Here is a 27133-nt window from a genome sequence, read left to right as displayed (position 1 = left end):
GTGCACATGTGTGCATTTGTAAATGCTAAACACTGAAGCTTTCTGTTATCCTTATCTCGTGCTGATACACATCAAGAACAACCTTCCTGAGGTGAAACAGCCATTTTATAAATAATGGCAATGGTGAAAAAATGCACCCTCCTGCTCCATGCCATATGCAACACTATTACCCTTCTTTTCCTCTCTTTTCCTGTTCTCCTCCCCACAAAACTAACTTAGTTTTCTTGGTGTGATGAAGCCCATCTGAATTAAGTTGCAATGTACTGTGATCTGTAATTCAGAAATATGAGTTTTATTGTTTTAATGAGTTTTTAAAAAAATTTAACAAATAAAATCTTCTAGCCATTTATTTACTTCATAAAGAATTTATTATAATAGTCAGAAAATTGACTATAACATAGGAAAGAAATACTGTATAAGGACAGCTGAAATACATTGTTTACCTACATCAGATCTCATTCACTTGGATTCGTTTATTGTTTGTTCAATACAAGTCCTTTATGTGTATTAAAAATCATTCGATATAGCTTCTTCTGGCTCATCTGCACTAGACAGCTTGTAAAATGTAATTTGCAGAGCTCTGTGATGAGCAGAATTGCTTAAGCAGTCTTAACATTTTTTTTTAATAAATGCCAGCAACCTAGCTTCACCTGAATAATACTCTTATCTTTTTAACGGTTGTGATACTGAGCTCTATTTGCCTTTAAAGCTTCAGTAAATATCACAGGCCTGCAAGAATCGTTTGCGAAAGATTATTTCCCCTTACCCCATTCTTCTTTCTCTATTTTTCTCTTTCATAGGTGTGGCTACTAAATAGGAATATTAAACTGCATAGAAGTTAAGACAGTGGATCAAAGGTCATTGTTCCAAATCTGAGAATTTGTGGCGTGGAGCCTATAACCTTTGAAGTGCAAGAGAACAAAGTTTTTAGGAATGCTTAATAAAGGATGATTTTTTTTTCAGATACCTAAGAACATTTTTAATCTGGTTTTGGGGAAAATTTTTTTTAAACAGAATCAAACTAAACAAGTTTTCTGACACTATCTTTTATTCCAATGTAAAAAAGTAAGAAAATAAAGTACATTAATAGTCCTCAACCTTTTTCTTTGCAGTACCTGTCATGGGCCAAGATCAATCTCAAGTTGGAGAATTTCACTTAATTTAGTTTAATTTGCCAGTTAGCGTAAACTTTTAATAACTGATTCTGGTATTAATAAATAGATAAACAATTAAACAGTTAGAGAATAATACCTCAGCTTCACTCCAGACACCCCTCTTCCCTGCTTCCTGGTCTCCAGTCCCCTCACCGCACTTCATGCTCCATCCCCTTGGTGAGGCAATGGGCAGTGCAGGAGGTGGGGGGTCAGTGTGTTGTGCTTCCTTGGCTTTTTTGCTGCTCCCTGTTTATCACTCAACTTCAGGGGCTGTATAAGCTTAGGTGTCTGTTGCTATTCCTCCCTAATTGGGCATTCCTCCCTATTGTGCATCCCCCTAATATCTTCTTTAGGTCTACAGCTTGACCAGGGTGATTTTCTGGTCTAAACTGTGGTGCTAAGACCTGGTGCTGTGTCATACCTTACATCACCTTTGCTTCCTCTCAGTGCTTGAAGGGAGAATGGATAGAAAAGAAAGTATTCTGAGAATGTAATTTTTCAGGTTTCTACTGAGAAAAATGATCATCAAAATATAAATCTCAGAATATCAGCCTATTTGGTGAGGAGACAATGAAAGACAATGTTATATTATGCAGACTGCACTCCTGTATGTACAGGGTGTTAAACATGTAAACATGTAACATAGTACAGAGACATGTGGCACTGGACAAAGGGCTGAAGTAACTTAAACACTCAATTCTGTGTTTCCTGATCTAGCTTTTCTTACTTGTATACCAGATAGTTAAATATGGTTTCCAAGCCACCTGCATCTATGACGAGTATGTCCCTTTTGACAGGATCTTACTCTTTTGGTCCACTTCCATTTCATCACTATTTCATGACACAGTGTGGTTACTTTGCACTAATACATGGGACACACACCACCAGGGATACCAGTCTGGGAATTGAAACGGGTGGGAGGACAGGAACAATTGCATTTTACATAAACAACTTCTCAGTAAGATAGCCAGAAGTCAGGAAGACAGCTGCTAGTCCGGGAGCTGGGAAGCAGCTCTTCATTTGCAAAAATATAACAGAAACGTGTACAGTTTATTCCTCTAGGTTAGGAACCAATTAGATTATTGGAAAATTTCATGCTGTATTGACCTTCAAAAATACCCAACCCCCATCAAAAAGTTTCGTTCTTTTAAAGGAGGGTAGAGAGGTCTGACTATTTCAACATTGTTTTAATTTGTATTAATAAAAATATGTTTTCTCTGAAATGTGGTTACTACTTTTATTCTCCTAGCTCCTGAGTAGCACTTACACTCTTCAGTATAAAAGAATATGTTTATGCTGCTGTCAGGCTAGTACTTGACAAGACCCTTGGTACAACTCCTGTCTCATCTTATGGAGCAGGACAGAGGACAGAGTAAAAACAGTCTTAGAAATAAGGACAAATCTTTCTGGTCAAATTTCTATGCAAATGAAAGAAAAGGGAATACACTCAAGCAATTTGCTGTGTGGCTTTCTGTAGGGGAATATATTGAGATTGGTACCTATCCAGAAGAACATACTATGCAGAGGTCCCAAAGAGGTGTTGTCAGTGGAACTTGTCAACTGCTCTGTCAGACCATTATCTGACTCTGCTCCTTCACACCTACTTCGGTATATGCAGGGGGTGTTTTTTACTATTTTTACGCTGCTGCAGGAGTTAAGAACATAATGGTCTTCTTTGAAGAAAGAAATTAACAAAACCAGATTGGTCTAGAAACTATTGTTTGAAATGAACAGCTATTGCTGGTGCTGCCATAGAGATACCTTAAAAAGACTAGTATTTCCTCTCTGCATTGCGGACTTTTTTTATACAGTCCTGTGGAAAGAAGCATTTTGTAAAAGTCTATGGAATGTTGTGATTCCAACTGATCTCCCTTGTTCTTGCCATTAGATTAGTTTTCTCCAGTCTCATCCTTCTGCTATAGCCCTTGAAAGAGTATAGAGCTAGTATAAGAGCTAGACATTTCCTATGTTAGAAGATTATTCTCTGCTTTTATGAGAAGTTGTGTATCTCTTAAACATTAGAAATCTGCTGCAAAGTACAGTTCACAGCATGAAGATAAATAATGGTATTAAACTAGAAAACCTTTTAATGATTGCTGGCTATTCAGTGGGCTTAGCAATTTAAACTAACACTTCCTTACAAAAATCACCACAGTTATTCAAACTTCTAAGCCCAGCAATCATTTCAAGACAATGTGGTAGCATTCTTTTATGAAATGGGTCATTGATGATTTTCTGAAAGCTTACCCTGGTAATTTTTGTGTTCTTTTTATTGCTATACAAGAAGAAATACAAAATGTGATTTGGGTTGTTAAAATGGCATAAAATTATTTCAATTTAGCAGGGACTATCTAAGAATAAGGCATGCTATGGAGGTCATTCTTAATTCCCATGAGGACAGTTGCTGTGAGGTGACAGATATGTATTTGCCAGCCCACCATTCTGCCCTTTGTAATGGTTAAGGAACAGATTAAAAGGACACAGCTTCTCTGTTGGATCAAGCCAACCCTGACTACAGAGTTTTTCTGTTCACTCCATTTTCTGCTACTGACTATGTCTTATTGCTGAGCATCAACAAAGTAGACTAGCACTTAGCTCATGTACTTTCCTTTTTACACCTATATAGTAAATATTTTCTGTCTAAAAATGGCTGAAATATGTGTACTTTGTAATTGGAGAGATGTTCAATAAATCTTAAAGCACAGGAAAATTTTTTAAGGACATTGAGAAACATTAAGGGAAACAGTCAATGCTAAAATTAATAACTGGTGGGTGCACATGTACAATTTAACCAGAAATTAAAACTGAATCCTTCTGTGATCCTAAACATGAAACTGAGTTCAGCATTTACTCATTTTCATTTGAACAAGCAGGAACAGGGAATAAAAAGTTTGAAAAGAAACTTTCTTTTTTGTTTTCATTATTCTAAATGTAGAACATCTTTCCTAAAGTCAGGTCAGAATTTGGCGATTTAACAAGAATCTAAAAATCCTCTTCCATTTGTAGAAGAAAATCTGTACTCAGCACTACGGCAGGTATAAGAGATAAGTTCAGAGTGCATTCTTGCAGATGCCATAGCACAGCCTGCAGGGAATGATGCACTATAATGGAGATTCCCTGCAAGGCTCAGCACATCCCTCCCATTAGGTCCCTAGTAGATCTGACAGATGACATCCTTTTGTTACTTAAGTTCTTTTCCTGACACACACACACTTACTGCATTTCTAAAATCTAAGCAAGAATGGGTAATTGAATTCTTTGCTTTGTAATTATTAATTTATCAAAACACTTTTACAATCTTAAAACACATTAGCATTTAATTAAAACTTCAGAAAATTTATTCTCTCTCTTGTCCACTCTGCTGTAGCACTCAATTTATTAGGTTGGTATTAAACAGCAAAATCATGTTTACTCCAGCACTTCCTAAAAATATAGATGCAACTGTAAACAAAGCGTTCACTCTTTCATAAATAATTGATTTGGTTGAAAGGTTAGGGATTGTTCCAAACAGCATTATAGCAGAATTATTCAGGATTTTCCAAGTTTACCCTCATAGAAGTGATATGCCCAAACACTGCACCATCTGACAGCTTGTAAAGGTTTTACTACCCTGATCTTTTCTAATTTAGACTTCTAAATGACTCATTGTTTTTTGCTTAAGAAAAGTAATGCTGTTTGGCAAAAGTATTTTTCAATGAAAATGGGGTCTCTAAGTGGGTTCTCAGAGAAGTCTGTACCTCATTGACTTTTTGCCTAAAGTATAAAAATCTTAACGGCACAAGACATGGGAAGAGTAAAAATATTCTGGCATGGTGTATCTCCTCTGTGAAGCTTAATTATTAAATCGCATGAAATCCTTTCAGTCCCTAACATGGGCCAGCATTTGGAATTTTATATATTTATATTCAAATAATCTTTGCTTTTAGTTTCCAACCTTTCAATAAGCATGAAACTGGCAAACGTTGTTGTTTGGGGCTTTTTTTTTTGTTTTGTTTTGTTTTGTTTTTCTTCCTTCTTTTTCTTTTTAGTTTACCATTTTTGTTTTAGCTATCAGAGAGTGTTTCCATGCTCTTTTCATAGAATCATAGAATCATAGAATGGTTTGGGTTGGAAGGGCCTTAAAGACCATCTAGTCCCAACCCCCCTGACATGGGCAGGGACACCTTCCACTACACCCGGTTTCTCAAAGCCCCGTCCAACCTGGCCTTGAACACTGCCAGGGAGGGGGCAGCCACAGCTTCTCTGGGCAACCTGTTCCAGTGCCTCACCACCCTCACGATAAAGAATTCCTTCCTTATGTCTAATCTAAATCTACTCTCTTTCAGTTTGAAGACATTACCCCTTGTCCTATCACTACACTCCCTGATAAAGAGCCCCTCAAGTCTGCTCTTTGTGTTCTGGATAAGAGGGTGTGCAACCCTTGTAGATATGAAAAATTGTTTTTTTAATATCAAATAATAAATATTATGGATATAGTTACATTTATTGGGAGCATTACTCAGCAGCAGAACTATGAGCTAGTGGCTTGAGGGTACATCTTTGGATGTATATAAACCATAATGAGTGAAATAAATGTCTAGATTGTCAGAAGAACATCAATGTGTACCACTGATATTTTAAAAGCTTTCTTTCTTTATCATATTCCTGATATAAATGAAGGGTGAGAAACCTGGAAAACAGACGCATTTGCGAACATATTCATTCCAAAAGGTGATCATGACAACAAAATTGATTGTGAAATCCTTGAGATTTTATGTCTATGCTCTCACCCAAAGGGGGTGAATATTTTCTGGTGGAGTTTGTACAGATGCTCGTCTTCAGAGATTTTGATGAACATACAGATTATAGGAATAATACAGGAGTTCTCATCTTCTTGGAAACAACTGGTCTTTAAAAAGGGTAAGGGAAAGCAAGAAGAGAGATCTGTTATTCTAAGTGTCGTTCGTGGTTAAGCTGAGATACAATCTTCTGAATAAGAACCTCAGATTGTTTGGCGGGTGGTGGTGAGAGGGTAATATTTTTAAGTAATCTGGCTCCTTGTCTTGCCTTTTCTGGCAATCAGACTGTGCTGAGAGTGGGATTACAAACTGAAGCCCTTTTGTTTCAGACAATGTTACACAACTATCATCTGTTGTTAGGGAGACAGTCATCCAGGGAACAGTCATCAAAAGATAGCATGATGTCTTTATCAAATTCAAGCCCGTAAAGACTGTTCTGTTGAAAGCAGAATGGTCCCTTCCCATTTTATTTTAAGCTACACTAGCAGCTGCTGTAATACATAAACCAGCTAAATGATTTCATAACAGTATTAATGAATTTAAATGAGAGCTGCAGTCTGCTCTTCTCTGGTCCAAACTTTCAAATAACTGGGATGAACAGACACTAAAATTTGAGGTAAGTCATCCCTGTTATCTATAAGACTCTCATTGACAATGAGACATATTCAAAAAGAAAGAAGAATTAGCCTTTTTCAGAACATTGTAAAACAAATAATTTTAAACTAACAGTCAGAGGAAGGACTTTCTTGGCCCTAATACCGATATTTTCACAGGGGGAGACAAAATTATTAGTAAATTGGTGTGAATGATAAACCGGAGAAGATAATATATGGACATGATTTTTAACTCCTGTTGGCAAAAATCAGAACTAACCTTTACTGATGATAGACTTATAGTGGCAGAAAACTCTCAGGATAAACCATTCAACCCAAATCTTAGCTAATCTTAACTGGCATGTTTAACTGAATATCCTTAGCATACAAGCTGCATATGCTCAGTATACTTAACATATGCAAAGCTTCCATTTAATGTGTGGAGTTTAGAGGAAGAGATGCACGAAACATTCCAGCCAAGGTAAACCTAACACAAGAAAAAGCTTGTATATTTTAATTCTAATATGTATATTTAATACTTCAGTGGTAATTATTCCAGTGAAAGAATTATTCCATTAAATTGTTCCAGTACAGTTTTCGTGTGTAATACTCTTACAATGCTTCTTACGATAGTAACAACTTCAGATACATGTCACAAGTTTTTTTCCCCATCTAAATACATGTTTATAGAGATAAGCAATTAATTGTTAAATGTCTTACTCAAATGGTATATCTTATTGAAAAGTAAAAATTCAATAAAGAAATATAAGAAGCATTCTGAGTTGATTTTGATTGATACCTCTATAAAATTTAAGACACATCTATTGAAAAATACTTTGTCTCATCTACTTACAAAGTGGAAAAACTGCACACTAGTCGAACTAAGATTATTTCATTTGTCTAGTAATGGTCTAACTAAGCATGCGCTTAAATCCATGCTGAAGGGCTTTACTCCATCCAAATGAAGTCTTTCCACTTCAGAAACTGCACTTCACAAACACATACTGAATGTTTGCGGAGAGCTCTTTTTTATGTAGGTGGTCTGGGCCTCTCAGCAAACTGAATATGTAATTCTGTTCCAGGGTGACTGTTTTGTCTGAAGCTAACTTCATGTTTGTGAACTATATAGACAGTTCATTGCTGCCTGGTATCACAGGATATTCATCCAGAATTAACAAATGCATTTCACACTAACCTTACTTGCTTTGCTGACGCAAAGCTATACTCAGACATTGCAGTAAGTTAGGTTAGTCAGCAGGGTAAAAGGATGGCATCATGAACTTTGTAGGTGAGTTAAGATGGGGGTTCAGTGACAGTCTAAGCAGACCTAAGTGCTGACGGCTGTAGCTATGCTACCTACTTCCATCTACTCTTTCCCTCCCACATCATCTGACACTTCCTTGAAGATTCCTTGTTCACAGCAAAAGTGAATAGCATGCTCACACAGATCAGTGAAATGCATGCTAAATGTTGGCACAAAGGAGGATGGGGGCAAAAATAGAAGTAGAATTGCTAAGTAGATATTTTTCAACTGTAGAATCAAATGAGGAAAGAATTAAGAAGTAAAATCAGCAGAAGTTTTGGGTCCCTTCAACAACATGCTTGAAAGACAAATAGCTAATAAACATAGGGATGTACCTAGACTATAATCTTGATGTTGGATCTGACTTGTTTAACAAATCAGTCTTTTAATCTACCTATGGCAATTTAAGTGAAATTTCTTTTGGTGGACACCTGTCAAACTGCTGTAGAGTTTCATCATATTAAGTCTCTGTGCTTCAAACTTCATGACTCTGAGTGGCATCTTGTGTTGGCTTCTGCCATGCCTTCTGTCACATGCAATGTTAATTAGCCACTTCAATTGAAGTGTGATCTTGCAACCGGACTTTCCTGCCTTCCACCCTCTCTTTACTTACCTACCATACCACCATGTGTTCCCTGTTGCATCTAGTGGAAACTTCTCATATCTTTGGGGATGCACCAGAATGATGATGAAGAAAATATTTTTAAGTGTTTAGAACTTCTTAACTAGCACAAAATGCATATGCATGACAAGGGGACCCAGAGGCAGAGGGTGATGGAGCAAGACACCTTTTTAAGACTCATGTTTAACTGTGCAGTGTCTGCAGCAGTGCCTCAAACCTACATCTGCACCTCATCTGATTCTGCCATATTTGTCCTTACATTGTTAGAGTCCTTTCTCTCAGCCTTTACAAGTCCTATAGTTTTTGGGGAGTGGTGGATGTCTTTTTCTTCAAAAGAGCAGTTTTTAATTCTGCTTTGGGGGAGTGCTGTCCTTTGGAGCATACTTGCAGACACAGGCTGGAGAAAATATGTTTTCTCTGAAATGTGGTTACTACTTTTATTCTCCTAGCTCCTGAGTAGCACTTACACTCTTCAGTATAAAAGAATATGTTTATGCTGCTGTCAGGCTAGTACTTGACAAGACCCTTGGTACAACTCCTGTCTCATCTTATGGAGCAGGACAGAGGACAAAGTAAAAACAGTCTTAGAAATAAGGACCCTATCAATTCATTAAATCAAATCAAGCTTTGGAAATAGATTTTCCTCAGTGTGTACACCCGTCTACCTTTTATACTGGATTTTTATCCAGAAGTATCCATAAACAAATGTTTTCATGCAGTTTGAAAATATGAACTCTTACAGAATAATGTAGTGGATTGTAAACTTCCATAACATTTTGGTGTTGTTCTAAAAAGCCTTAAATAAGAGACTTGACTTGGGTGCAACTGCCCTATACACAGGCCTGCACAGTGACGTGTCCAGATTTATGGAGGAATTGAGCAATGAACTCAGGCTCCGATTCCTGGCATTGGCTCCAGGATAGGCCCCACGCCCACGCGGCACCCCTGACTGCTGGGCCCATGATGCAGCCAGGGATGGTCCCTTCCTGATGGTGACTGCGTGACAGGCTCCCAGACATGCCTCTGGCTGGGGCGGTGGGATAGGCCTGGGCTGACAGGCTCTGCCCTGACAGTCCCCACATGGGGAGCCCTGTGGTCCTGGCCCGTGGGGAGCTGCAGCCCTCACAGTGCCCTGAGACATGGGTAAGTCTCTGTCAAAGCAGAAGATACTGTTTCGCACAATTTGCTTGATGTTTTTAAAGAAGTAATGCAGTTTGGTAAATGATTTAAAGATTATTTTGATGTGCCTTACCCCTTTTACTGTGACATATGTTCCTCTAGTCTTTGAGTCACTATATCATAAAACTGAAAAGGAGGAGATGAGGATTTCTATCTTAACACAAGCTGAGATGCTTGCTTCATCACTGAAACCATAACTTTGCCCTATGTTAGTTATACCTTAATCAGGTTGTCCTGAAAAAAAGAAGTAAAAAAGAATCCTTTCTTCAAAATGGCAAGGGGTTGTTGTGCAGGAGGCAGCCTTTTTATTAGTTGCCTGACCTGCAATAAGTAAACAATTGAGAACCCTTGATAATTCATAGCTAATTAAATTACTGTCATGCATCTGTGTGGGCATCAGTTAGTAAGAGTGCCCAGCATAAGCCATCGTCTCTCTCGGTAAGTAGGAGGCATATACTCCTCATCCACCCCTGCACTCTCAGGACAAAGTAATTAGTATTGACAAGCCCTAAAATCAGTAGCATTGACAGGGGCATATTCTCCCTAGGTAATACTGAACATGCTTAGAACTAATACTTGCTTAAAAATAACCTTATAACAAAGGTTTTGTTGTCAGGTTATACAGCTTCTCCAGTTCTTTGGGAATCGTTGTCTGCTCATACTAGTATGTGTTTCAGCAAAGTTTTTTGACATTCTGTTCATTGAACAATATCACAAGAAAGCCTAAAACTTTTATACAGTGTAAAACTAAGAGAATTACCTTGCCTGTACAAATATATATACTTCAAAGACAAAAATTATCCTTATGGCAGATTAATGTCTTTTAAATATTGTAGACTGTATGGAATATCTTGAAATACTGCATGTGCTGAGAAGAATCCATATAAAATATAAGATTTCGTGACTATCTGACAGCAGATACAGAAAACAAAGTACACCAGAGAATGCTGAACCCCTACTTTGAAAGCAGGAGATTAATTGATTTACATGGGACCGAAACATGTTTTATTAAATATTTGTATTATAAATTGAAGTTCAAGTTAGTTGATTGATACAAGATGATAGGCTTAACTTTGGCAGTATCTAATGGCTTATATATATAATAGAGCTAAAAGCTTCTCGGTGAGTATTTAATACTTGTTCCATTAGAGCTGTGCTAATATTCTGCACTTGCTAAAACCTCTGCTTACGTCAGGATTGCCTTATTACACTTGTCTCCATCAACAGTTTATTTGCACATAATTACTACCAATGCTACTAAACAGAAAATAGGTTTATGTCCTGAATGGACAATACTCTCCTGACTTCTTTACCTCCGCCTCATTGTATGTAATGAGTGAAGCTACTATTACTCATTACACAGTAAAGTGTGTACAGGTATGAGCAGGACATATAAGGCAATGAACAATAGGCAATGGCTAGATGTAAATACCAAGCTTAACAAGGAGCAATGATGTTATGCTTACACCTTTTGTTTAAAGTGGATCTAATGCAGATCTGAATTCTTACATTCTCCCTATATTCTCTCCTTAGCATGGCTAAGGGTGGAAGTTACTGTGGGGGTGTTTCAAGTATGATGGTCTCTTCCAGACACAATACTCACAAGTAAAAACCTCATGCTTTGTTTATCTGTAATTTAGCTGATATTTTACTTTTGATTTTTTCACTCTCCCAGTTCACATTTCCTCCTTGCTACTTTTTGCCTGATTGACAGTTCCAGAGCTAAATGCCAACTTTTTCCCAGTTATACTCCTTACACTCTCTGATGCCACATGTTCCTGTGTTTTACCATACACCAGTGACACTGATGTAATCATCTTCCCTGAGCATCTTTTCATCTCCTCTAAGCCTTTTTTCCCTTTCCTTTCCTTTCCTTTCCTTTCCTTTCCTTTCCTTTCCTTTCCTTTCCTTTCCTTTCCTTTCCTTTCCTTTCCTTTCCTTTCCTTTCCTTTCCTTTCCTTTCCTTTCCTTTCCTTTCCTTTCCTTCCCTTCCCTTCCCTTCCCTTCCCTTCCCTTCCCTTCCCTTCCCTTCCCTTCCCTTCCCTTCCCTTCCCTTCCCTTCCCTTCCCTTCCCTTCCCTTCCCTTCCCTTCCCTTCCCTTCCCTTCCCTTCCCTTCCCTTCCCTTCCCTTCCCTTCCCTTCCCTTCCCTTCCCTTCCCTTCCCTTCCCTTCCCTTCCCTTCCCTTCCCCTCCCCTCCCCTCCCCTCCCCTCCCCTCCCCTCCTCCCTTCCCCTCCCCCTCCCCCTCCCCCTCCCCTTCCCCTTCCCCTTCCCCTTTTTTCTTTATAAGAAACCCTGTGAAGTTCATCACAAAATACAGATAAACTAATAGCGTGCATATTTCTGAGGTGTGGTACACTAGCTAAGCTGCATAGTTCACAGTCTTTAATTCTGCCGATAGTCCAGGCATTGAAGACTTCCTTTATTTCCACGTTCTTTGATTTCAAGACAAAGATTCTTTGTTTTCTAAACAAAGAATTACCAGGATTCCCCTTCTTTTTTTTTTTTTTTCCTTAATCTTGACACTCATGAGTCATGATGCCATTAGAAATGAAACAGACATGTAGCTTTTAGCTCCACTTCAGAATTTCTTATCCTAAAACTGTGAGCAAACATCAGCAATGCCAATATTGATTCTAGGAATGCTTATTTTCTTTGAATAAATATATTGAACCAATATTTCGACCCGTGTTGGCTGCACTAGTTGTTGAATGAGTCCTTATAGGACCATCATTTATTTTTAAAGGATACATTCTGAGTAGTGGCTACTGCCAGTACTGGTGAACTGGTGGTTATCTATGCTCTACACTCTTGCTCTCTCTCTTAACAACCCTTTTATTGCCTGTTGGTTTGTTCTGAAGAAGTATATTCCGGAGTGTGTTCACTTCATAGACATCCCACTGTTACTTTCAGAGGAAGTTTCATACAATCAAAAGCACAGAATAAAACTATTCCACTGCCCAATATCAAGAGCAGCTGTACTGAGACAATGTGTGTAAATGTTAAACGTACTTTTTAAAAGATCCTTAGATCTTTAAAGGTAAAGATTCCACAATTACTCTGCTTTGTGCACGTCCCAGGATGGCAATTGACTCTTTTAGGAAATGTAGTATGACTGGTATTCAGCTTCTAATCTACTATAGTTGATAGATCTTTTTCTACAGAACCAATACCTAGCCAGCTGTTCTTCATCCTTTGTGTATTTGGTTGATTACATCTGATTAATTTCATAATTTACAACTGTTTCTCTAGAGTTTTATCTATTTTTTCGTATTATTTCTGTGGTCTCTCAAGATAATTTTCAATACTGTCCCTGACCTCAAATCGTTCTGCAATTCATCCCACCTTGTTTAATCTGAAAATGTAATAAACAAAATCTTTTTCCCATCATGTAAACAATTAATGAATAGTACTGAGCTAACAACAGGCTGCGTACAAGTCCAGTTGGTATCCAGACTTCCGAACTGTTGTCCTTTGATCATCCAGATGTAACGATGGGAGGTTCTCATGACAGAATTGTTTTTTGGAAGCCCTAGGTCAAACTCCTTCCTCAGAATAACCTCCTTTAAATAAACGTAAAAAGAAAAAGAAAAGAAAAATAAAGGATTGGAACCTCATAAACTGTTCTACTTCTGGCTTACTTTAATACCTGTAATAGCTCGTATTAATATCCTGGTGTTATAACCAATGAAGAGTTAGTAAGGTTTGTATGTATTGTATCAAATTCACTGCCTGTAAAATAAACTTACCTTGCATATGCACCCACTTTTAATCCCCCAATTAATGTGTGAGCACAGTAGCCTCAAACAATCGAGAGGGGGAACAGAGAGATGACTGTCACTTCTTGTGGGTCTTCTGCTACTTATGCAGCAACCCAAAAAATACTGACTTCCCAGTTAATTGTCTGAGACTGGGATGGCTGCTATTACAGTGTGAGACATCGTGTTCCTTCTTAGTGTGCATGGGGGGAGTATGTGCTTGAATTCAAAATCCTGTGGAAATACTATAAGCATCAGCTGTTGATGTGTATATTTTCAGAATGTACCTAAAATCTTACATTTTAGACATCCATTTTTCAAAGAGGTAAAACCTCAGCAGTGTTACTCTGAATATAGATTCTGTATATGTAATTTATTGGTATAATAGTAGTCAATAGCATGGATTCATGGACAAATACATTTATGCTCATTTTTGAATTCTTTGGAAACGAAATGCATTTCTAGTATGCTTTTAAAACTTCCTGGGGGCTTTCACAATAGGAGCTGATAAAGTTTTATAGAATGCTCTACTTTTATGTTTAGTGAATATGATGAGAATTGTTCTACCCTGTACAACAGTGTAGAAATTAACTGAATAGTTTTGAATGAGCTACCCATAAACATTTGCTGCATTTATTCTACAGGATGACATTTTACTCAGCGCGAACTACTCCTCTGAAAGCACACAATGTGTATATGTGTTATATGTATATGTACTTGCAGCACATGCTCAGGAAATGGGAGCATTATTTTGTAAGTCCTCTTGATTTGAAGGATTTGAACCCATGTTTCCCAAATGCCTCATCCAATTATTTTGACGACAGCAATCTCTATAATTTATGGGGAAAACAAGGCGCTGTGCAGCTGTGCATACTAAATTCAGGAGTGTAGAAAAAGAAGCAAAAGGAGACAAATTTTGGCTTAATAGTTATAACACTTCTGTAGGAAAGGAAGAGTCCCAGGATTCCAGTGTCTTCTTCCGTTTTTTTTTGTTTTTTTTTTTTTTTTTTTTTTCTGTTATGCATCTCATCCATTTTAAGACAAAAAAGCTTTGAATTAAGGGTCTGGAATCCCAAGTCTAATCTACCATAGCAGAGACCAGAGTGGTTCTCAGTCTTCTCCTGATCCACTGAGTATTTAAAATCCCAGTTTTGAAGGGGTAGATGAGTACCTGTCATGGTGGAAGAGAGTGTTCCTAATTTCTAGAGGAAAGTTATTTTTGAGATTTATTTTCATTTCTGATCATTATTCTCAAATCAAGATTTTGAAGAATGTCATTATAATAGCTCCTAGCTATGAAAATTGCCAGAAACTGCAATTACAGTCTAATACTCTGCCTGTGTCCTGGATATATGTAAATCTTTACTTGATTTATATTTTCCACTGTTATAATCTGAAATTAATTTTGGAAGGCTTTGGAACAGCCATTGTTATCCAGCAGGCTGTTGCAGCTTTAAGTTTGGATGTCATATATTTCATGCCTACACATTGGTAATACATCACTGGTAAACAGGAGGCTCTACCTCTTCTGAAAATGTCTTCTTCCTCTTAGTGTCAATACATAAATTGCAGCTATTAATAAGCAGTTCTATTCAGCAACACTTAAAAGTTGTAGTTGGTTAGGCCAGCGACACTTCTTTCTGACCTTAGATCTCAGTACAGTTTTAGATCACAGCTGAAGGTAAGCAGTAAAGTCATAGGTCTGATACTTTATACTCAAGGAATGAAAGTTTCTTCAGCATTGGGATTACTAAGTAGCTTGTTGGTGCTAGGACAGTGAAGTAGCAAGCAGAGTTTGACTAAGAAATTAAAGGCGTCAAGATATGCTTTTCAAAAACTGGCCAAACAAAGCTACAACATCAACACTAAAAATGAAGTAGGATTAAGAAATGTCATTCCAAACTGAGTGATGGTGTTGGGCAGTTTCAAAGTTATCACACTCAGTACAGCTAAACACATTCCAGTTTTAATGTGAGAAGCTTTAACACCATTTACAATCCTTTCTTCCTTTTACCCTTCTACTCTTTTTTATAATAAAAGATCAGGACTTACAAAATTGTGATGTGATTATCAGTGTTGTACATGAGCTGGTTCACAGTGATGGGATGCAGAGCAGAGAAGAAAGAGCTGCTGTGATGATGGCTATACCCACCATTATTGCAGGAAATTAAAACAAAGTTGAGGACTCCTCTTTTGAAATTATTATTTTCCAGCCAATGTGTTGGGTAGTCCTACATGGCACAACAAGTTGTCATGTAGACATAACAAATTTTAGCCTTGAAGTTCTGTCCCTACAACTTTACTAAACTGCAGAGGTATATATTATAATTATACAACGTCAATGCTTGAATCCTTTACAAACCAGTTTAATTATGATAATCCTTGTAGAAATTGTTCTGCTTTTAATTATTATAGACAAGATGCTGTATCTGAATAGTAAAGCTGAATTATCCTTTGTATGCATATTTCTCTTCAGGTCCTTGTTGTTCTTGTACAAACAGTAAATTAATCATATGGATTCTTTTGTCTTTATCAGGCAGTAGCTTGCCTGTGAAATCCCATACAGATGCTGAATTGCTGCTGCCTGAATGCTTTCATATGTGATCCTCTTTCTTATAGTGGGTTGACATCTTAAAATAATTTTATCGTAAAGAAATTGGTAAAATGTGAACTTCTAAAGCTATTATTATTTCTGTAAACACAAAACTGTTTACAATACCTGCATTTTCAAGGGGAAGTACTGACTCTTCCCAGATTATTTATAGCATTACAATGTGAGAAATGTTCTCCCATTGGAAACAAACAAGTTTCAGACAGACATTGGTGAATAGTTGCTCTGTGTCATAGTTTTAAACCCGGCTGGCAGCCAACCACCATGTGCTTGCTCACCCTCCCCCGCCCTGGGGAAGGGAATATGAATTGGAAGGTAAAGGGAGACTCCTAAGTTGAGATAAAACCAGTTTAATAATTGAAATAGAATAAAACAGTAACAATAATAGGAAGTACAAATGGGTAATGCACAATGCAGTTGCTCCCCACTCACCGATACCCAGCCTGTTCCTGGCTAGCAATCCTGAAATACTAAGATCCCACAATCGCAATCCCGGAAGTGAGAGTGAACCCCCTCCTTCCCAGCTGCCCCTCCTTCATATACTGAGCATGACATTACAGGATATGGAATATTCCATTTGGCCAATTTGGGTCTGTTGCTCTGGCTCTGCTCCCTTTCAGCTTCTTGTACACCTGCACACAGGCAGGACACAGGGAGTTGGAGAGTCCTTGATCTCTTAGCAACAACTGAAAACATCAGTACTTTATCAGCATTCTTTTCATACCAAATCCCATACTGAATCCAAAACACAGCACTATTCTAGCTACTAAGAAGAAAAATTAACTCTATCCCAGCCAAAACCAGGACACTCTGGATTTCAGACCCTACTGAGCAGCAAGGTGTCAGGGTGCAGTGAGGGCCGACTGCCCCCCTGCAGTGGGAAGCCAGGACCCAAGGTTGACATTGGCACAGCCTGTGCCCTCGCTCAGGGGGAGCAGTTCTGTGGTCTCTAAGCATGGGGGCTGGTAAGGGGGATGTCAACAGCCCCTGGCATGGCAAGCGGTGAGCCAGGGCCAGGGTCCATCCAGGGGCTCTAGCCAGGAGCACAAGGAGATGATGCCAGAGACAGGGCTGGAAACAGCATATGTACAAGGGATCCATGCTGAGATGGGCTACGTCCAGTGTTGATACCATCCAGGAGTCAGGGCCAGAGATGGAGCTGGAGACCAGCACTCCTACAGTGTCATTGAGGCAGGGACTGACAGCCCTGGGATGAGCTGAAATGGAGTCCCAGGCCCATGGGGGCAGGCCCCAGGGGAGGCTGTACAGTCAGGCCCAGCAGTGCTCTCAGGGTCTGACAGCAGGTTATCAAACTCTGTTTTGGACAAGTTTAAAGGGCTTGTCAGTTAGCCTGTGAAAGAGAAGGGATGAATGAAACACTTTTCTCCCTTTTCACAACTCTAAAGTACAAAGTGAGCTCATATAGTATGGTGTAATGTAAATCACAGACCACTTTCCTAACATCTAATATGGCAGGGTAGAGTAAACATTACATTAGAAACAGGTCATGCTCTAAGGGTATAAGATTAAATTGCATTACTAAGATTGTGTTGCAAGTATCAACTGTGGAAAAAGGAAAATGTATAACCTACTGTATATAATATAAAAGAAAACCATTGATGTTAGTGTTATGTAAACTGATAATCTTAGTGATGGTGAGGGGGTTTATTACCCTGCATGAAAACATTCTGTCAGAATATCCACAGTGGAGCTTCATCCTCCACATCCTTCTGTACTTCTTCATTTTAAAGGAAAATATCTCTCTCATTAGTGAATCATATGGGAGATATTATTTAAAGAATTTTTGGAATTAAATCATCCTTGTAATGCTTATTGCTAGTCAAAGTACCTTGAATCTTCTGTCAGTGTCTGAGGAACATCACGCTTATTTTACCAAGTGTCTATTCAGAAAATTTCAGGAAGACTTAACTTTTTAAAAAGTGCTTTTATCCTAACTTAAGATCAAAATTAGAGTTCTTATCTTACTTTAAGTTACATCTTGCTAATTTATTTTTCAAACATATTATGGTGCTACATAACTGCTACTCTTTGCTAAGTAGAAAATGGGAGAAAACTACTCATGTTTGAAAGCACAGTATTTACAGCTTTTCTGCTGTTGGTTTTGCTGCAAATAGCGTCTTTTAAAATCTGCCATATGTAAAAAAGGAGGTTGAATTCCACCATCATATCATGAATATACTTAGCAGAACAAGGTTATTATTCTACAACTACTGTAAATATTTCAGGAGCGCATTTAGTTGCCTGAAAACACAGCCAGTTAGAATTATCCAATAAAATGATATTTGTAGTATTAAAACTTTGTTTTGTCAGTTTTGGCAGAGATGGAATTTCAGCTTGATACGAGAACAAGGCTACCCATCCCCTAAAAGCAAAGATACAGAGTGGTCAAGGAACCAATGCAAGAGCAGATAGTTAAGGCTAAATTCCTCACATGCCAAAACCATGCCATTATAAGCTGAGTACTGGTTACCCATGCACATGGATTTGGAAGGAGGGCTCTTTCCCTTTTGCAATGACAGCATTTCAAATCCACGCTGAAGATCTTTGAATTTTTCCTCTTCATCTAACTTTACATAGTTAAGACTATGGAAAGGCAGAGGTGTTTTATTTATTCTTTTCTATGCTGCTAGTCTATCTTCCTTTAGAAACTAATTAATGGTACAACTATTTTCCAACTACCTTTCTTTAAACATCTCTGTTGAGCTATCTTTTTGAGTATTATCTGTAACTTTGCTTCCAGGTTGCTATAATTTTTTTCTTTACAGAAAAATAAATTATGGTTTCAAATTTTCCATTAACCTCTTGGCCTAATTAGCATCTCGAGCACACATTTATTATGTATTCTACTGTATATGTTGTTTCCATCAAGTATTTCAGTCCAGTTTGGTTCCATGTTTTGTTGCAAAAAACCTTTCCTCAGTTTCAGATTATTTCTTTGTGATTATGAGTGGTGAACTATTAAGAGGGAAGCATCTACTTGTAGTAATACTAGATTTTCTTAGAGCTAGGCTGATATATTTCTTTATCCCATGTAAAGGCTCCTAAGAATGAATAGAGACTCCTGTCCATCCATTGTTCCCTTACCCTCAGAGTAAATACCTTACGGGCACACTATCTAAGGCTTTCCTTTCCTGCCCTTTTTGCATCAACACTTTTGACTGATTGAACTAGCCCTGGTGACTTACGTGGAACTGAGAAGCATGCCCTGCTGAGCTGGATCCCACAAAGTGCTGTGAGACCACTGGAAAGCCACTGTCACTTCCCTTTTTTATGTCTCTCGTCGTACTTCTTAGGCACAGCAGTTCCCCAAAGCATGTGGCAGATAGTTTTCAGCTATGTAACTATTTTAATCTATGGTTCAGAGGGACAAGATGTTCAACTATTTCTTCAATAGATGATTCTCAAGCATATATTACATTGCAGGTATCTGCAATCTGCTGCAGTTTATTGTCTCTTAATAGAAAAAGCACTATGCAGAAATCTTATCAATTACCTACCACATAAAAAAGTCACTTAATGAAATAATTAGAAACACATTAAGCAATGTAAACAGTGTGCAAAATATGAATGTTTGCTAGTTCATCACGTTAAGTGCAAATGCTATTGTTGACATTACTGTTTTACACAAGACTGGGAAATAAATATTGAGCCTGACATAAGGATTCTTCTAGTTCTGACAGAAGTTTCTTGCTGGTAGAATCATTTTTAAATACTTTATATGTTTAAGTGATGCATATTTCTTAATGGAAACTTTTGGGAATGGCTGCTCATATTTTTATAGAGAGAGATACATGGAATGATCTTAAATTTATCCAGTCAAATTGCCATATGTCCTGTACCTTGCGTGATGGATGGAGTCTTAAGGAGGTGAAAATCTTAGCAATAAAAAGTATCTTTAAAAGAAGGGAGTAATGAGTGCCAGGTTTGATTGGAAATGTGATCATGCAGTTGGTGGGCAACCTCTTCAGAGGACTCTGCTGAGTTCCTGTTCACAGCCTGCTCTGCTGGACAAGGTGGCATATTGGCTTTTGGTTATCACTGCTTAAAACACTGTCCCCATTCTTTCAACCCTTACTGTTTTTTTAATCATCCCCTTTTGTTTTTTTGTCATCACAGTCACAACTTTCTTGAACTTAGGAATGCTGCTTACATGGAGAAACAGGGGTGATTTGCAAAGGAAACCCAGTACTTTATTGCCTTCCTGGTGCTTAAGACCTGCTTCTCATGAGTTCTTCAAAATTTGATTGCTGAATCTTTTTTGTTTTCTGGGACTCTGGAAAGGACTATTTTTATGGACTTTTGTCTTTGAAACAGGTGTATTTTCCTCTGGCTAACATTTTAAGTATTGATAGGGCTGTCTTTCTGTTTTAGGACAGTAACATAGCAGAGCATGACAGTGAATTGACACTTGTTGATGAAATCACACTGATTCTAATTTTACTTTTTCCCAATTTAAGAATTTAAAGCAATTGTTTTCAAGCTGTTTGAGTTGTGTGCTGGATGTACCACAGATACTTACTAATATTATACTAATATTTTTTACTGTCCTTTACACTTGCGAGATCTTATGACATGCTGTTCAGGGGTTTGTAAAGAACTGCCACATAAAGAGAGACTGTTCCTGAACAGGCATTTTTGTTTGTTTGTTAGTTATGCATTCGGGTGATGTTTCTTTGTAATTTTGTTACTTGTTCATAATTTACCAGGGACAGTTTTGTGCCTTATTCCACAATACTGGCATCAAGAAATAAACTTTCAGTGTGTACCCCAGTTATCACTTGTCAAGAAGGGAAATTAAAAACTGTGAGATTTTTAATGCTGTTTAAAGGCTTTTCTGCCATATGAAAATAACAGGCTTAAGTGAAGAGTTAGCTTGGTTTTCTTTGAGGTTTTTTGTTGTTTGTTTGTTTGCTTTAAAGCAGACTAATCTTGCTAGCTAACACAGCACTTTCATGACATTGCCACAGAACAGTCATGAAGTACTTTGCAGAGTTCACAGGATCTTGCAATTTTAAAAATTTTTTTTCTTTGAAGGGGGTATGATGGAGGAGGATAATGAAGCAGTTTTGAACATGTATAAAAGAACATTCTTCAAAGCTAGAAAAGCAGCACGGGAAGAAAAAATATTTTCAGATAATTAGGTAATGGAAGCTAGCTAGCATTTATAGGCTAACTGAGAATCATCCCCTTAAAGTTAGTGCAATGGACTGAGCCGGTGGAAAATTTCTTACTTCAATTAAGCTTAATTCAAGTTTTGGGAAAGGCCCAAAATGAACATAAGTGAAATTAGGAAATGAGAATCTTCTATTCCATTTTCCTGCCTTATCAGGAATTGCCTTATATTGTTAATTTAATCTCTGCTGAGCTGTTTTGGGAAGCATGTGTATGTATGTGTACTCATTTTCCTCACACTGAGTATTTATGACAATTTAAGAAAGCAAGCATTCTTGGCATTTCCCCAAAGAACATTAGTGTTGAGATACAGCTGTATTTCTATTTCTGTCTCAAATGGAAAGTGCGACACTTGGCAATACAGATGCTAGAGGCTTTCTACGCCATTTTTGTGTCAAGCAATGACACCTTCTACAGTTCAGACTTAAAAAAAAATTAATAAAACGCCCAGTTAAAATTTGTGTGGAATATATTTATCCAGGAATATTCAACATATTTTCAGTGTTGTGGTTCATGCAAACAAACAACCCACTACTGAAGATCTGACATTGTGAATGCTGCTTAAAGGTGAAAAATATTTCAATTTTTGCTATTGTGTAAAAAAAAGCAACCAGAACCCCTGGTTCTGAAAGATTTTATTAGTCTACTATTCAGCCATGGAGTCTAGCAGTCTTATAGCCAAAGACTTGCTAACATTGATGCAACTTAAAATGCAGCAATTAATTTTATAACTACCATACATTGCCTTAGCCTTTTGGTGGAGGCAACTGAAAATGAGGAAAAAAAAATGTAAAAATGTAAAAAGGACTTTTGTAGATGTATATGTAAACTGTTTATCTGCCTGTTGCTTGAAGGAACAGCAGACTTGTTCTACTTGTTAAAATCAGAATTTCTGAATTTTTAAAAAAATAAATTAAAGCTAAGTGACTAGTGAAATAGTCTCTTCCTTAAAAAATTCATTGCTGAAAGAAGGCTGTTTCCAGTTCATGAGATGTCACAGTCCAGTTACTGTTAAGAATTTGACTTCTCAAAATTATGCCTTTTATTTTGTTTTACAGTTTAAAACCTAACTGAATATGTTACAGCATCTGGGTTTCAGGCATAGTCATTGTAGCAATGAAGGCTGTGGACTTGTGGGATCCCCCTTGGGATATTCCTTTTTTATTTTCTTCAGACTTGCTTATTTTGTTTTTACAACCAATTTCACGAGGGTGACATTTTCTAGAACAGTCAATTGCTGAGGCATTCACCTGGAACAGGGGACATGAGATGGTATCTGTTTTGAATCAGTCATATGAATGATGTGAGGCAAGTTTTCCAACCTCCCAGACAACTTCCAAAACTGTAAGGCACCAGCCCCACTATACTGATCTTTAACTCTTTCAATTTTCTTTGAGCTTTTGATTTTTAAAATGAAGAAAAGACCAGAAAAACTTATGCTCCTGCAGAAAAAGGGAGTTGAAACAGAAGAGAAGGGATGGAAAACTCTGGGGAGAGCCCATGCAAGATCTGATTTGTTGCTCGTATTGTTGCCAGGAGGCAATGGCTGCTGCTGGGAGCCACACCTCCTTTTTTTTTTTTCCCCTCTAGCAGTTAAGTGCTTTCTGGTAACTCAAAGACAGTAGCAGACTTTACTTTCTAGGGATTTACCACAAGCAGTGTAGGCAACAGCCTATTTTGCTTATGCCTTTAAGCTAGACCTGAACCTCTGAGAATAAATGTACATAAGAAGTGGTATAATGTTTAAAATGCAATCCTTGCTATACTATTGTAATAAATATGGTTGTCCTCGTTGACTTGACCTCTCAAATGAGTGAGATATGCATGGACCAAAAGAAGGATTTAGTTGACTGAACTGTTTCTTATCGATATTCTTGTATTTATGGAGGCTTTCTTTGATAACTTCAAGCTTTATAGCTACTGCATGGTTTCCCTACAAAAATATGTATAAATACATATATACATACATATATGCAAATATATGTATGTATACATGTATATATTTGCATTTCTTCTACAGTAATCAGCAGTATCATCTGTTGCTGTATGGTCAGAAAAGATGTATTTGGATCTGCTTTCACAGTCAGAACCTATTTAGTGAATTTGTAATTGCATAGTAAGGTCTTGTGCTTCTTTGGACAGTGTTTATTACTCACACAGAGCGAGGAGCTGACTCTTGCTAGTACCCTGGAGGCTGAAGATACCAGCTTCAGGATTTCCTGTGGCATCAGTTAGTGCAGTGACTGAGAAACGAGGTTTTGATTTCAGAAAGCTAAACTCAGGTCTGCAGTAAAATGTGGCGTAACATTTTGTGATATCTACTCGCTGTGCCCCTGAAAAATTAACTTTCATTTCTAGCTTCTAAAATTCTAACGATCTATATTATTTATAACTGCCAGTGGTCATGGTACTTAGTTAAATTATAAACTTAACTAAAAATGTTAGCATTGCACGTATTTTAACTAACAGAAATCATATATTTCATATTTTCATTTCTACATTGATAAGCAATTTATTGCCTAACTTTTCTGAAGTTGCACATGAATGTAGATAAATGATAGTCTTTCACCTGTGATGATAAAATGCTAGTTTGTTCACAGCCAATAAATGAGCAAACTTATTAATGCTTGTATAGATGTGTAAATATTGTTATAAAAATATCATAAACGTTGTCAAACTGTATTCTCTCACTCCCTCATCATTAACAAAGTCACAATCATGAATGCAGTAGGTTTGCACTTAGTTCTCAAATGTCTTGAAACATAAAGCTGTAAAATGGATTCTGTATGAAGTCATCATTAAGTAATTGTTCCCATACTGTGCTCTTTTACACCCCCACTATTTCTTATTTCTAACCTGTTCTCTTCTAAGATGAAGATATCTTAAGATACTGCTTTCAAAAAATGTCTTGGGTTCTCAGTAACCTGACTGTCAATGAAAGTGCAAAAGATTCATGGTCTCCTTTGAAATCAAAGCTTGTACTATGTGGTTCCTTTTGAGAATTTTTTCAGTTGCTGTACAGGGCTGTGATTAACAGAGGTCAATATCAAAACCACACTGGTTTCATCTGGGTCTTTATTTTTAATATTAAAGAACCATTGATCGGAGGTTTTTTTCTCCCCCCATTAGACAAGAATATTTTTGCATAAAATACTATAATGCATATAGCTAGCATAGATAGACTCTACTGTCTAGCTTGAATAGACAGAAGATTTGGCTTCCCTTTCCCATTTTAACACATTAAAATGTGAGATGTTAGTCCTATCAACCATTTCAGAAGAAAACTGATAATCATCATGACTAGATGACACCTTCTTAGTTGTAGGGGGAATTAACAGAATGTTTAGTCCCTGCTTTCACCAGCTGCTCATACCACTTAATTCTCAGAGCACACAAATAGGGATACAAAATTCACATCTTGGAGGTGAAGGCTGAGCCACAACTTGTGATCCACCTCTGTCCCATCCTAATAGCATTCACTTCTGATTTAGTGCAGTGAATATGTTAGTTTGACCTCGCTCGTGAGATTTCAGTTCATCTAAAAGGAAGTTACAGGAGTCTCTGCTGGTTCCTCTGGTGCACCCTTTCGCAGTTCTTAAGAAGTTGACAAGATTTCTTTCTAATTAATTGTTCATTGCATTGTGAATGTTGTGCTAAACCTGTGGAATTAATAGATGGAAGCAAAACTAATGAAGAAAGGCATTATTTTCTTTTTCCTGTTGAGGAGGGGCAGTGGAAATAGATTATATGATAAAAAGAAAGAACTAGATGTTATTTTTTTCATACAAAAAATAGTTTTCATAGAAAAAATACACACTTTTTTTACAGAATAAATTGATCAAAGTTGTTTTATTCAAGAGATCTGTTAGAAATTTTCAATAGGGACCCAATCAATTTTCAATGTATAGAGAAAATTGGAACTTCGGCTTCAAGGTTAAATGTAGTGTGTGCATGTATTTGTTTTATGGTGATTTTAGTTTACTTTTTTTTCAGAAACAATAGATCATTTTTGGTGCATTAAATTGCTCACAAACACTGTATTCAGCTTTTCCACAATGTCAGTATTATGATTAGTTACTTTAAGATTGTTTCAGCACCAACATAAAATCAGTGTTTCTTTCTTCTTTTTGGGACTTTAGGAAGCAGACGCGGACAGAAGATGAAAGCTCCTATTCCCAACTTGATTCTCTTGTATGCTACTCTAACTCAGAGCTTGAAGGTTGTGACCAAAAGGGGATCAGGTAAGTAAATCTTAATCTCTGTGCTTACAATGTGGTTTGGAAAGAAGTGCTTAATATTTGCAAATACATACTAAGATGTTGTTGTGGTGGTTTGGAACATAGTTAAGCGGATTTCAAATTCTGCAGCAAAAAAGTTACTATCTTCTATATATTTTTAGACTATTTTGTGTCATGTGAACTTGATGAAAAAACCAAAAATGTTAAAATCAGATCTGTAATGTGAAATCAATGTAACAATTCATCTGCTGAAGGAAAGTTATTCCCAGAATTATTTAACTTACTTAAAAGGCTTTGTTGCAGTCAGTGTTGTTAATGTGAGCTACTAGATTTATCTGTTTAACTATACTTTATGGTGAAGAATCACTTGGAAATGAACATCATGTAGTTTTGGTTTAGACTACTGATTTTTGTAGTGCAACAAATTGATCAAGGCCATTGGATTTAATAACCATGCAAAGTGAAGAGCAAACTGTGCTTTTGAAAGGGCTACCTGATACATGGTTGAAGAGTTTAATTCAGCAATGAAAATACAGGCAGTTTTTCTGAAACCAAACAGAGGGTGACAAGTTTACCAAACATGTTTCATACCATTCCAATAGATGAATTAACTTCATATGTAAATAAAGGGATCACCAATACTGAGACACTTCTGTGGTTTTGGGTTCATTTTTTGTCTGTCACCCTGAAATTCTAATTTTCCCCTCTTTCACTTTTCATTGGATAATGAAAAAAATTGTAGTATACTACTTCTGCAAACTGTCTTGATCTATGGCACTAAAGAACACTAAATCCTTAATGGAAATCTTAATCCCATGTTGATGGAATTAGTTAATTAGGTTTGTTGTTACTAGTCATTTTCCTTTTGGCACTAGAGTGTTTTAGGTAGCTTTTGTTGTACTGTTCCAGAAGTCTGGCTCTGATTTCTTTTTGTATTTTTTAAGATCTGTTTCCAACTGGAGTTGGTTGGCATTTGTTGTAAACTGCTCTTTAGGGAGGACATAGGTCTTTATACATTTTGGGCAACAGTTTAAATCGTATCTTGTATTTTCAATGGATTATATTTGTAACAACATTATGAAACTGATTATGTCTCCAATATTTTAGTGTCTGGCAGTGTAGATAGAGGGAAGGCAAATAAAAAGTGCCACTATGCAGTAAGGTATTCCTCACCTGAGACTTGAGATTAAAATATGTTTGGGGTTATTTAAACTCAAGAAAACTGGAATATACAGACTGTGTGCAGAACAAAGGAGTTGGTGATGGGTTGATGTGTTTATAATATGGTGTTGAAGCCTAGATAGATATCATAGATATCCTTTGAATGTTTCTGGGTGAGGTTGTTCTGTTTAAGATTTAGTACTTGTAAGCTTTAAGTCGAGGCCCCTTGATCCAAATTTAGTATCAACATTATTGATCATCTTAAAGTAACTTTTACAGTGACAATTTTTAAGGAACTAATAAAGTAGCCAGTCATCAGATACCTGTTACTTGAATGTGACAATAATAAGACCTTGGGATGTCTTTGTATTGTATTTCATCAGTTTTGCCTGTATCGTCATCTTCTGATTAACCAATGTAAGGAAAAGTGGTAAACATACATTTTCATTTCTCTTTGAGAAAGTATTACAATTGCTGTCCAGCAAAAGACAGAGCATACAATACTTCTTAAGATGGACAGAATACGTTCTCATCCCGATGCTGT

General features: G+C 37.2%; 1 protein-coding gene across 1 annotated transcript in view; it reads left to right on the top strand.

Annotated features, from left to right (window-relative positions):
- The window catches only part of IL1RAPL1 (interleukin 1 receptor accessory protein like 1), a 794351-nt gene that overhangs the window by 67720 nt on the left and 699498 nt on the right, over window positions 1-27133 (top strand). Inside the window, exon 2 of the mRNA XM_074860926.1 lies at window positions 25330-25431. Coding sequence (XP_074717027.1) covers window positions 25350-25431 — 82 coding nt within the window. The 5' untranslated portion in view covers window positions 25330-25349. The remainder of the gene's footprint in view (window positions 1-25329; window positions 25432-27133) is intronic.

This window comes from Strix uralensis, chromosome 2 (assembly GCF_047716275.1).
Source record: "Strix uralensis isolate ZFMK-TIS-50842 chromosome 2, bStrUra1, whole genome shotgun sequence".
Taxonomy (NCBI): domain Eukaryota; kingdom Metazoa; phylum Chordata; class Aves; order Strigiformes; family Strigidae; genus Strix; species Strix uralensis.
This window is presented reverse-complemented; position numbering and strand designations above follow the sequence as displayed.